This window comes from Brachyistius frenatus, unplaced genomic scaffold (assembly GCF_029030835.1).
Source record: "Brachyistius frenatus isolate BFR_SWC_R1_liver_20210118 unplaced genomic scaffold, ASM2903083v1 Contig_32, whole genome shotgun sequence".
NCBI lineage: Eukaryota > Metazoa > Chordata > Actinopteri > Embiotocidae > Brachyistius > Brachyistius frenatus.
The window spans coordinates 2,035,160-2,047,676 of record NW_027210631.1 but is presented as its reverse complement, the minus strand read 5'-3'; the positions used below and the strand labels follow the sequence as shown (position 1 = coordinate 2,047,676).

General features: G+C 45.0%; 2 protein-coding genes across 2 annotated transcripts in view; one reads left to right on the top strand and one right to left on the bottom strand.

Annotated features, from left to right (window-relative positions):
• The first annotated feature begins 8 nt into the window (after nucleotides 1–8).
• arl1 (ADP-ribosylation factor-like 1) lies at nucleotides 9–4,245 on the top strand. The gene is made up of 6 exons (XM_069700096.1): nucleotides 9–248; nucleotides 843–980; nucleotides 1,522–1,603; nucleotides 1,926–2,037; nucleotides 2,669–2,847; nucleotides 3,095–4,245. Exons 1-6 carry the CDS (start codon nucleotides 245–247, stop codon nucleotides 3,123–3,125), a joined length of 546 nt encoding a protein of 181 aa, XP_069556197.1. The 5' UTR covers nucleotides 9–244; the 3' UTR covers nucleotides 3,126–4,245.
• The window catches only part of utp20 (UTP20 small subunit processome component), a 26,390-nt gene continuing 17,995 nt past the window's right edge, over nucleotides 4,123–12,517 (bottom strand). Inside the window, 21 exon segments of the mRNA XM_069700091.1 lie at nucleotides 4,123–4,719; nucleotides 4,817–4,962; nucleotides 5,069–5,195; nucleotides 5,283–5,552; nucleotides 5,656–5,727; nucleotides 5,833–6,014; nucleotides 6,104–6,236; nucleotides 6,670–6,801; nucleotides 7,059–7,241; nucleotides 7,393–7,542; nucleotides 7,639–7,749; nucleotides 7,871–8,002; nucleotides 8,514–8,684; nucleotides 8,794–8,910; nucleotides 9,007–9,154; nucleotides 9,239–9,405; nucleotides 10,183–10,350; nucleotides 10,484–10,582; nucleotides 10,806–10,962; nucleotides 11,480–11,619; nucleotides 11,807–12,135. Coding sequence (XP_069556192.1) covers nucleotides 4,564–4,719; nucleotides 4,817–4,962; nucleotides 5,069–5,195; nucleotides 5,283–5,552; nucleotides 5,656–5,727; nucleotides 5,833–6,014; nucleotides 6,104–6,236; nucleotides 6,670–6,801; nucleotides 7,059–7,241; nucleotides 7,393–7,542; nucleotides 7,639–7,749; nucleotides 7,871–8,002; nucleotides 8,514–8,684; nucleotides 8,794–8,910; nucleotides 9,007–9,154; nucleotides 9,239–9,405; nucleotides 10,183–10,350; nucleotides 10,484–10,582; nucleotides 10,806–10,962; nucleotides 11,480–11,619; nucleotides 11,807–12,135 — 3,290 coding nt within the window. The 3' untranslated portion in view covers nucleotides 4,123–4,563.

The window sequence follows — 12,517 nt, the reverse complement described above, 5'->3', positions numbered from 1 at the left end:
ATTTACGCGTAAAGAATCTAAAATACAATTCAAGTTTCAAGTTACTTTGTAACGTCGTATAAATGTGTTTTATTAGTTCGTTGCGCGCTTTAACGGTGTCATTCGCGTGCGACGAATGTTGCGAACCAAAATCGACGCGATAGTTGATGACGTCGTCCAGAGACACGTCAACTACACGGAAGAAGGTTTCCGTGCAACCAACCTGCCACTCTTTTGGTGAAATAAGGAGCGTAGTACTATTGAAATGGGTGAGTTTAAAAAAAAAAATAATAATAATACTTGGTCAATAAAATATGTATTTCCATACAAGTCTAGCCCGCCCGTGTTGTTGTTGTTGTTTTGAGGCGCAGTGCGACTGAAGCCAGCTGGCTCGGTAGCTGGTTAGCTGTTTACAGTCAATGTCGTGCGCTTCTCGTTTCACGGCGTTTTGGTGTCGGACGTGTTTCTGTCTGATCTCTTCAGCTCGGCCGTTTTACAAACTGGCATCAAGAAGATCAACAGATCAATTCTGTTAATTCCACAATAGTCCCTTTTTTTTTTTTTTTTTTTTTTTACTTTTGATTATTTTAGTGACCCTCAGTGGCGCATTGTAACCGAATATACTCACTCAAGTACACATTCAGGATATTTATACATTATTTGAGTATTTTTTTGTTGTTTTTAAATCCACCACATCTCACTGGCAAATACCTTGACACGGACCGAAGTGATGTGTTCATCCAACAAACCCCAAATACTTAAATTCATAATTAATAAATGATCTAAAGTCCATTTTCTATCCATCAAAAAAAAAAAAAAAACCTGTTTCTCTCAGCACTGATTTGTGTGTTTGTGTTCTTCAGGTGGTTTCTTCTCTAATCTCTTCTCCGGCCTGTTTGGCACCAGGGAGATGAGGATTTTGATCCTGGGTTTGGACGGCGCAGGAAAAACGACTATTCTGTACAGGCTGCAGGTTGGAGAGGTGGTCACCACAATCCCCAGTACGCGCCGCTTTCCTCCCGACTCCTTATCTCGTCCTATTTTGAACTCAGTTGCACGAGTACGATCTACATTCGTTGCATTAGAAATGGCATCAACAAGTAATGATTGTTGTGCAGTTAAGAGGCTTCACACGCACCGCTCCAGTTTCCTCTTCGACACACAATGTTTGACTGGAGAGAAACAAGTTCCACCAGCTCAGTGACCATATTTCACTACGGCTTCAACTCGGCATGTCGAAGCACCGTGTCAGCGCCTCAACAAACCACCAGTGGGCTAATATGAACAAGATTAGTTGTGAAACCAGGAAAGAAAACGCACATTTTCTGATTTGTGACCAACATTTATTCAAACTGAAAACAGAATACCATATATTTAACATTCATTTCATCAAATGAAATGTAATTGTCGGGGCGGCTGACTGGTTTATTTCACATAACTGCTGTTAAAATCAATTAGGCCGTGTTTTCAGCGGCCTGCGATGGTAATCAGGCTCCATGTTCTTTGCCCTCACTGCGCCCATTTTGATTTTTCTCTCCACAGCAATCGGCTTCAACGTGGAGACGGTCACATACAAGAACCTGAAGTTCCAGGTGTGGGACCTGGGAGGACAGACGAGTATAAGGTGGGTGTGAAGCAGCAGATGGCGGCCGTGAGAACTCAAATGCATGTGACAAAAGGATTTTTTTTTTTTTTTTTTAACTACAGAACTGCAACTAGTTCATCGCCGGTTTATCTGTAACACACAGGTCACATCTGTAGTAACCTGAAGTCTCCTCGTCACCTTTTTAATTACCTATTGTCACATCATTTGAATCTTTCACCATCTCAAAGTTGAAATGTCTTCTTTGTACTGACCAACCACCGCTCAGTCTCTCTTTGTGGTGGACCTCCTCCTCCTCCTCCTCACTGATCTGTTAACCCTTCGATTGGTCTTCCTCCCTCAGGCCCTACTGGCGGTGTTATTACTCAAACACAGATGCAGTCATCTACGTGGTCGACAGCAGCGACCGCGACAGGATGGGCATCTCAAAGTCGGAGCTGGTGGCCATGTTGGAGGTGAGCGTGCTAGTACTTGTTAAAAGTAATAATGTTTGTTTTTAATTCCATAAATGGTATTTCAATAGTTTTTGGAAAACCATGTACTTGTCTTGACTATATGTTGTTTCTTTAAAAGTTAATAGCAGGTAATTTCCAGTGGTTCCATTTCAAAAGCTTTCTTTTGTTGTTGTTGTTGTTGTCTTGATTTATATTTTCTTACTGTTAAATGCGTATGTGGAGCACCGAACCTGTTTTGGGCCCCAGATGAGATTAATGAATTCAAAAATCATTTGATGATATTTGTTCTTATGTAATGTTGTTGTTGTTCCTCAGTGGGCTTTTTTTTAGTTGTTATTTTTAGACAAGACTGTTCAGTTTACATTTAAATAATAAAATACAATTAAATAATAATAATAATTTAAAACTTTAGAAATCTAGACTGAACTTTAGAAACATTGTAGCATGAATCCAGGCTACAGAGGTTTTAAATGTCCTTACTTTCAAAGTAAAACATTTCAGTGGTATTCCAATTTTGATCATAAATAGTTACCACAGCTGTTATTACTTCCTTTTACGCCGATACATTTTCAGACACGAGAGCTCTAAATGTGAACATTTCCTGACGTGCTCTTGTGTGCGCGTGTTCCAGGAGGAGGAGCTGAAGAAGGCGATCCTCGTGGTGTTCGCCAACAAACAGGACATGGACCAGGCCATGACGCCGGCCGAGGTGGCCAACGCTCTGGGACTTCCTGCCCTCAAAGACAGGAAGTGGCAGATCTTCAAGACCTCAGCCACCAAGGGCACGGGCCTGGACGAGGCGATGGAGTGGTAGGCTGCTGTACCATACTTATCATATACAGAAATAATAGAAATGGAAGTAAATAATTTAGTTTAGGTCTTAAGAGTGAATAAGGAAAACTCTGCATGATTTTTTTTTTTTTTTTTATTATCACAGAAGGCTGTGTCAAGTGTACAGCTCATAAAAAAAAAAAACCTCTAGATTATAGTATTGACTCATAATTAGCACACATTGCACGTTATCTCCTCTTCATGTTTGCTCCGTCTCTGCTCGTAGGTTGGTGGACTCCCTGAAGAGTCGGCAGTAAAAGGCTCCCCGCCCAGTTCTGTGTATGCTCCTGACCTTTGACCCCTTCCCTCCCCCCCCCCCCCCACACTTTAAAACCCACCTGAAGCCTTGGCCAAGTCCTCCTAACGCCTTTTCAAGCCTGGGACCTGGAAGCGAAGGCTGCAGTAACATCTGGACCGGGCACAGAGATCATGAAGGGTTCTGGAGAGCTGTGAGACTGCAGTGATGGATGGGCAACAGTGGCTATATTTTCCTACAGGGATGCATGCGTTTGCAGAGGTTGTCCACTGACACTCGCATGCATCTCTGCATCTTTGTTCATCCGTTTGCAATAGTTTCAACACTGAAATGGATTAAGAAGAATCGATAAGAGTCGGAAGCATTTATATGCCAGAGAGATGGAGTGAAGCTGAAGAATGATCAGTGTTTGATGGACACTAGATGCAATGAAAAGCCACCAGGGGGCAGCGGTTTCCAGTGAAGGCACAAACATCACCCCGGAGACCAGGACGAGGTCATCACTGAGAAGCTGCTGCTCCTTTACAGCACGCTGGACTGCCATACAACACTGAATATCCATCTTGTGCTGAAAACAGGAACTCTTACTTTATAAACAATCTCCTAACTTCACTATAACAAAAAAGGAAAGAACCAAAAGAATTTGGCCTCACTTCCTCTCACTAGGTGTTACTGCAGCCTGCCATTTTTTGTACTATATAGTCTGGCAGATTCAATGTCATGGATGTTTTTTTTCTCTTTCTGATGATTTGTGTTTTAAATAATTAGGTGGTTCAAACTTCTTTTTTTTTCCTCCATTGAAATCCTCAAGTGCAGCTTTGGCATATTAATTAGTCATTTAGATACCGAACACTAGCTTTATGCTCAAAGTTTTATGGTTGCATATTTATATCTGCTTGTACAGTGACTCTCAGTAAAGATTGCTCAGTGATTGTACCGCCGGGAAGACGTCGTTGATGTTCAGATCGTGATGTGACCGATGATGAGAAACATGTTAGTTTTTTTTTGTTGTTTTCTTTTTTTTTTTTAATGAAAAATTTGTACATTTAACTGCACTGGATAGAAATCTGAGCTCAGTCCTACAGTCAGCTCACAGCAGGAAGATAAAACAATTGAATTCAGCTTTGATTTACATGAATCTCTTTAGGGATACAGAGACCTGATGTCGTATTTCTCCTTTCACACGTACTCACACGGATGTTGGATCTCCATCACAGAAAACATGGATTAGGTTGTGATCTTTTAGTTTGCAGAGGTGGATTTCTTCACACCTTCTACAAACCAGCACAGTAGTGAAGGATCTGTTTTGTCCTCATCGGCTGTCCTTAATTAGAATATTCTAAAGTCATAAAGTAGCACGCGGGAGTCTGGACGTGTCCAGCTGACGCCTCCTTTGAGTCGCTGCCTTCGTCCCCACCTCGTGTCCTTGACGAACCGGCTCACTGCACCATGGCCAGGTCCTTCAGCGCGTGGCTCCGGTGCTTCTTGGCTTTATATCCGGGCCGCAGGAACTCGATCTTCCTCTTTTTGGCTTCGATTTTGTTCTTGTGCTTCTTGAGCTTCTTCTTGGCGGCGACGTCGGGGTTAGCCACGGCCTGGGAGAGCAGAGGACGAGTGTAAAGTGAGTGACGGGACATGCGATGTGGGTTTTTTTTTTTTGCTCCCGTGTTTGTGATGCGGCGTCCGTCCTACCTGCATGGCTCTGTGTCGTTTGCGTGCCACTCGTCTCTGTGAAAACTCCTTCTGGACAGCGGAGAAGGCCAGAGAGAACTTCTCCAGCCCCACTTGTTTCTTCATCAGCTCGATCAGCTCCTGAGCCAGATTCTTCAGTGTTGGATCTGGAGAGAGAAGAAGAACCATCGATGGAGTAAAGTTGATCGCACCTCTTTTGTTTTCCAGGACTTTCACTCTTCCCCCTCCCCCCCCCATGTTAAGATCCGCTACCTTGATCTGCGTACGTGCTGTCCAGCTCTCTGTACAAAGGGGTGATGATGGTGGTCAGATAGGGTCCGAGCCGGTCCTTCCCCAGGTCCATGGCTATCGCTCCCAGGAACTTAAACACACATGTTCTCTGTGGGAGGAAGAACAAAGAGGGAACGTCAAACCATTAAATTCATCAGGGGGTTAAAAACCAGAAACTCCCGGTTTATTCGTTTACCTTGAGGGGAACTTTGGGAGAATACGCTGCCTCTCTCTTTGCCATCAGAGACAGCTTCTTCATCAGCCACAGGAGGGACGGAGGCCTGTCGTCCTTGTCGTCCTCTTCTTCCTCCTCTTCCTGTTCTTTCTCTTCTTCTCCTTCTCCATCTTTACGCTCCCTTTCCTCCACCTCCTCTTCGTCTTTCACTTCCTCCTGAGGCGAAGTGTCCTGAGACTCGGGGGAAACGAGGTAGATCACCTTGCCGACGAACAGCAGGTTCTTGATCACCTGTGGGTGGAGCGGAAGAGATCGGTCAACCAAAAACGATCTGTATAGCTTGAACTTTAAACTGTAAAGGCGGGTGGAGCTGTTTTTGGTGGGGTGTGTGCACCTGCTCTCCTGACGCTGTGTCGAGGAACTTGGACTGCAGCTGATGGCAGAACGATAACGCCAGCTCTCTCATCTAGAAGTCGGAAAAGAAAGTAAAGAAGAAAGAACGATGAATTTTATTGACTTGATTGATTTTAAATTTGATTTGCACGAGAAAAACGAGAAGTGTCGGCCCGACCTTCCTGTCCAGGTTGCTGGTGATGAAGTCGGTGGCTGCCGACGGAGGTGAAGCGTCACCTTCTCCTCTCCAACGGGCGACCAGCTCCTCCGCCTGCTGAGCTGCAAACAGCTGGCCAAACAGCTGGGAGGCGGTCAGCCACACCCAGCAGTGAGGGTACCGCAGGTGGGCTTCGATGTGCCCTAAATGCGTACAAGAAAAATACACTGCGAGTGAGCATGTGTGGAATGTGTGGCAGTGATAAAGAAGTGATGTACGTTGGTTTCTTTACCCCAGATGTGGCGGAGTGTGTCGTGAGGCTTGCTGAGCTCCAGCAGGCCGCAGTGTTTGCTGAGTTTGGTGATGAGAGTCAGATAACTGAAGAGCAGCCGGTCAGCTCCTCTCTCCTCCTGCTCCTCCTCAATCTGAGAGGCAGAGTTACAAATATATCAAACTGACCCTGACCTCTGCCGATTCAACGTCAATTAATCCCATAGGTGTCGTGCTGCCGGAGCAACGGAACGATGCTCCTGTATCCGTTTCAAATTAAAAGCCCTCTGGAGTTTCAGTGGACAGGAATTTTTCATTTCTTGTCTAAGCTTTTATTTTGAAACATTCGCAGGAACCTCTAGTGACTAAAATCAGACAATAACCTTTTAGCGGAGTAATAATTATGTCTTTTTTTTTTTTAAATAGCAGGATTCAATTTTGGTTTTATTAAAGCGATGAAAATAAGTGAACCTGCCACCGTAGGAACAATGATTACACAACCTCAGAAACAACGAACTGACTAACTCCGCTACGTCACCTAGTAGCCCTCCACCCCCGACGCCCCCCTCCCCCTCCGTGTTGACTCACGTCTTCATAGTTGTCAGAGTTGATCTCTCTCTCCACCAGTGGCAGCAGGTCGTCCATTCGACGGGCAAACTTCTCCTCCTCCACCTCCACGTACAGACCGCAAATCTGAGCCCCGAGACGCCGCAGGCTGGCCTGGGACGGAGGGAACGCCCACATTTTACATTTAGATACTACTCAAACCGAGGTGCAGAGGCAAAATCATTTAAGACTTTGAAACACGCAGATACTGAATTGCACTCAAAACTGAAACGAAACACGATGAAATACCCAAACGAAAACACCTGAATTATTTTCAGTTAAAGTTCTGAAAAGCTGCTGATTTACTTTCCTTCCTGATGAAACAGTTCGACAGAAAGGGAAGTTTTCGATGCGTTTGACTTGATGTGTACCTTCTCTGCATTCAGCCAGGTGTTGACGAAGGAGAACAGGATGTTCTGCTGGTTCGAGTCCAGCTGGCCGAGCAGCGTCTTGATGGCCGTGGCAGCCATTTTCTTACATCGTGCAGAGTCATCGTTGACCACGACCAGAGCCAGCGGGGCGAAGAACAGACTGCAGTGCTGCAACAGCAGTTTCTGAAGGAGGAAAAAAAAAAAAAAAACACACTCCTTATTTATGCGACACTGGCCCTTTCTGCAGCCCTTCAGTTCATCTGGATAAAACGAGCCGCTTTAGCTTCCGTTTCTTTAAACAGCTGCCTGCTGTCTTGAGGGAAATTTGACCGACCTGAGGGAAAGTCTGGAAGATGTAGGCCAGCATCTCCAGCACAGACTCCCTGCCTGTGTCGTGCTCGTAGTGCAGCTGAGCCACCACAAAGTCCAGGTGTTCTCTCAGCCTCTTGCCCAGTGGGTAGTCCAGCAGGTACTTCAGATAGATCTGCACCACACAGAACAATCTTCTTCAACAAGCTGAACTCCAGGATTATTGAAATATGACTTCCAGTGCGCAGCAGAGGGGACGACATGTTAGTACCTGTCGACAGTGGATCCTGATCATGCCGTTACTGCCGGTAACGGACAACTTGGCCACTTTCTTCATCACCTCCTCCATCTCTGGGACAACGAGCTTCCTGGACAGAATGGCCTGGAGTGTACGTGTACACACACACACACACACACACACACACACACACACACACACACACACGTGAACACACAGCTCAGAGGGCCGGGATCTGACTCCACATTTTGACTCCTTTGGTTACCTTGAGCAGGCCGAAGGCGGTGGCCTGACGTGACTGGTCATAGATGTCCTCCTCAGCGTATCCCAGCAGCACCTGCAGCTGTGTCTCGGAGATCTTGTTGCTTTTGATGTTCTTCACCAGGATAGTGATGGTCTGAGAGACAGAGAGAAGTCAGGGTTCATCTTCAGTTTATTTAATGAGCTTTCTGGGATTCAAAATTGTATACAATATATTCGAGGAACAGCTCCACAACCAGAAAATAATGAAAATGTGAAAAACTGCCTTCATCCTTCAGGAACATAAACACTTTTTGTCCTCTGATGTGTTGTATTTCTGTGGAGCTACTTTCCTGACAAAAACTAACAAACAAAGGAAACACGGTTTACAGATAAACTAACAAAAACATATAAAGGATATAGTTTTATATTTTTGTACTTGTAAAACAGGCTGGATGTGTTTCTGATGTGTTAGAAATATTTTGTTTGACAGGTACATTTCTTATTTGCCAAACAAAATTAATTAGTTTGTTTATGGTGTTTTGGATTTGTAAAACCACGCTGTGTTTGTCAGTGAATTGTAGCATATTTGCAAAACATGTTTTGTTTGTTAAGTTTTGGCACAAAAGTAGCTCCATCTACCTCCACAACTACAATTTTTGGGATACCTTGAAGCAGTTCTGGACCAGGTGGTAGTTCTCCCCGCGGGCCGCTCCCGCCTTGGAGTAATCCTTCAGCAGGACGAACAGCTGCTTGGTGAGCTCATCGGCGTTCTGCTCCACGGCTGGAAGAGGGAACTTCAGCAGCCAAGTGAACGCCACCAGAGCCTCCGTGATCACCTGAGAGGGAGCAGACACAGACGGAGGAACAGGGTGTTGGTTGAGGAGGGTTTTAGTTATTCGATCTTCATCGTGATAAACATTCATGCCAGCGTTAAAAGTCTTGTACCTTGACATGCATGGAGTCGAGGCAGTCGAGCAGCAGCAGTATAAACGGGTCCAGCATCTCCAGAGTTGAAGCCTCAGACGACGTCACTTTGGATTTCTTCAGACTCAGGTGGAGCAGCTGGGAAATGGACACATGAACGTTTTCAGACATGTAAATCGATTCATCCTGGAGGTGCAAGATGGCGGAAGTCAGAAGACATTTTGTATGCTGCACCTTGAGGCCAGAGTCCACCAGGATGTGCATGTTGGTTCGGCTGCTGACGGGAGCTCTCTGACCTCCTCTCTTCGGAGTGGGAGGCAGCAGCAGGCAGCTGGGAGGAGGCAGTCTGGGGTCGGGGGGAGGCCGAACTGACGCCTTCTCTCTGCGAATACACACACGTCATCGGGGGGGGGGAAATGGGACAATAACAAGTGATTCATACATCCGAGTGATTTATTGTGTGTACCGGTCTCTCTTGGTGAGCAGTGGCAGGCTCTGGCTGACCAGGCCGTGGCTCAGCAGCAGGATGTCTTGTGAAGTCATGCCAGTGTTGGAGAGCAGACCCAGGACCAGCCGCCGCAGGACTGCAGCCACCCGGTTACACACCTTCAGCCTGGAGGAAGTCTCCAGGATCTGCTCGGAGGCAGTGAGGGGGGAGAGAGAGAGAGAGAGAGAGAAAGGGTGAGGAGAACTATCAAGTGCAAGCCATTCATTTATCTCTCCTGTGTTAACGTTATGCACACTACTGTCAACGGCTTTAACAAACATTTATATTTAAATCAAAATTGATAAATATTCATAGCTTCATAGTAGAACTTGTTAAACAGATGTAATTTATTGAGAGATGTACAAAATATATATATTATAAATGATTTCACTGACAATATTTTATATATTGATGTGTTAAGTTATTTTTTTGTCCGAAAACCTATTACAGCTTTTTGAAAAAAAAATTATTAATATAATTTTTTTTACGAAATTATTGAGCAAAAATAACAGGCAGTTGAAGAAACATAATACTTCTACTGATTGGCTGACAGTGAAGATATGGCCACAGCAAGTTATTGCAATAAAAAGTCATCATTAATCTTAATCTATTGAGAAAGGGTCAAAATAATACTAATTAATTGCCAGTTCTTCATCTTTTCTTTCCTTTTTTAATCTATTTATTTATATTCTTGTATATTTCAATACCAGATGTGGTCATTCTACAAGGTTATTTAGAACAGCTGTATCTCCGTTCTTTCAAAGACAACGGTAAAAAAAAAATACTCTCCAACAAAGTGTGAAAGGATTTTTGTGGAGTCACTTTTTGTCTGATCCAAGTATTATCCTCTGCGTTTGATGACACACGGATTGTTTTCTACTGAAGCGTGTATTTTTCTGTTCCACCAATCAAAGCCTCCTCACCTCCTTCAGCGGCAGTATGAGTTTGGTGATGCTCTCCTTGCTGCAGAACCGGGCCAGCAGCTCGTAGGAGTCCATGCTCTTGCTGTGTCGCGCCTCCATCAGCTTGGAAACGATCCCCTTCACCTCCTTCTCCTCGGCCACGGCCCCGAACAGCTCGTTGTTGAAGATCTGATCCGGAGGACGATCGTACCAAAGAGGAAGAAGAGTAACAGAAGATAAAGATGAACGTAGATGAAAATCTGGCTTAAAAAAGTCGACCCGAGACAACGAGGTTTTAAACGGGGAACTGAAAAGTCCTTACATCAATGAGCATGTTCATGCAGGGGTCCAGGTCTCCGCTCTTCAGGGTTGGACTGACGACGGACAGCAGTTGGTAAACTGTGAATGTTAGAACATGGACCTGGATGGAGGGAAACACAAACAGCAGATATTCAGCTAATCAGAGAAAAAACAAGTTTATATTTTCACAACAATGCCAATCTGATCCGCTATGTTTCCTACTTTCTACAAATGTGAAGGACTATTTGGTTAATGCCAGTAATTTGTGCACTGTAATAAGCCTACACAAAACAGCAAATATGTGTATCTTTCTGTGTTGTTTGCGTGTTTGTTTTGGCTCCTACCTGGTAGCCCTTGACCAGGACGCTCTGCATCTCTTTGAGCAGGTAGTGCAGATACCTGCAGCCTAACGTCTCGATGATCTTCACCAGAGTTCCCCTCGCCACGTCTCGTACCTCCTGGAAACGGTTCCTCAGTACAACACAGACCTTGATCAGGATGCTGCATCGCGCACAGGAACGGAAGAAGTGCAAAAGAAATGATCAATCAGATGTCGTAGCCTTGCCGAAAAATACAACAACATCTTAACCCTCCGAAGCAGTTTCAGGGCGATTTTTTTGCTCCCGTCATATGTGAGATCCTCACTGTGGGATCATTTTTGTCAGCAGCAGCAGGTCCTGCATCTCCGTGGTAACAGAACAATCATGGCTACCACAGTATGGAGAACTCAAAAACATCTTTTGGAATTAAATAATTAGAATGTTATAATTTATAAAAGAAGAAGAAATGTAGCTGGAATTGTTTTGATCATTTATTTAACAAAAAATTTAAAAAAGATGGAATCTGAAAAAAAAAAAAGCCTTTCAGACCCGCCGGCAGGTTGTGAGGTTCAGAGTAAATATGAAAATGTAACGTGAGCCGGGATAAGTGAACACTAATTATGATGCATCTGTTGTTCACATAAGAGCTTTTATTCCGACATCAACACCATCCTCAGACTACACACACGGCTGCGTACCCGGGGAGGTTGGCATCCATGATGTCTGGAGGCAGAGTCTGCATCAGTTTGACCATGGCGAAGGCTATCGGTATCCGCGCCACCTCCTCTTCCTTCACATCCTTTGACTTCACGGCCTTGTGCTCCTCGTCACGCTTAAGCTACAGACAACACACACACACACACACACACACACACTTCTACTACATATACTGCTGTTGAGAGTTTTTCAGAACAGACAACAAAAACAATTTTGTGTGTGTGTGTGTGTGTGTGTGTGTGTGTGTGTGTGTGTGTGTGTGTGTGTGTGTGTGTGTGTGTGTGTGTGTGTGTGTGTGTGTGTCGTACCTTTGCGGTGAGACACTTGTGCAGGCGGGGCAGCACGCTGTTGTTGACAGTTTGCTGGATCGCACTGATCAGAGACTCCAGCTCCTCTCGGCTCTGCGGCAGTCCGCTGGCCACCGCGACTGGTTTAGGAGCCACCTCCCCCGTGGCTTTAGTGCTGACCACTTTCTCTGGGATGCCGTTTTTTTCTGTGTCAGCAGTGTCCGCTTCCATGGGGACATCGGTGGAAGCAGCCTTACTGTCAATCGCCATTGTTTCCTCGTCATCGCTGCCGCCTGCTTCGTCGGCTGCAGGTTCGTCTTCGTCATCTGCGTCGATGGTGACGCTCGCAGCTTGGCAAAGATACGTATTCATGTTACTTTGTGTCATTGATCAGAATTAGCTTGTTTGATACAAGTGGCATCCAAAGATACAGCCACTTTACTTAACAAAAGCAACATCATTTCAACTAAACTCTCTTCCCCTGTGCCACACATTTATTTTAGTGTCGTCAGACACAAACACCCTAAAAATGGGGAAGCCCAAGATGTAAAAGGGGCAATCAAAAAGACTGTTTCTGTGGCGCACAAACAAAGCAGAGAAGCAACAACCTTCGTAAGTAAGTACCCCAAGTCATGTCGCTTGATCAACATCAGCACCTGAGTAACACGCGTTTTTGAGACCACATGCACATTTGCGATTTTGCTATGGACCTGAAACTTGAGGAGACAGTGC

Coding starts and splice junctions, on each gene's coding strand:
- arl1 (XM_069700096.1), top strand. Junction 1,604..1,925: donor GGAGGACAGACGAGTATAAG/GTGGGTGTGAAG, acceptor TTCCTCCCTCAG/GCCCTACTGGCGGTGTTATT. Junction 2,038..2,668: donor AGCTGGTGGCCATGTTGGAG/GTGAGCGTGCTA, acceptor CGCGTGTTCCAG/GAGGAGGAGCTGAAGAAGGC.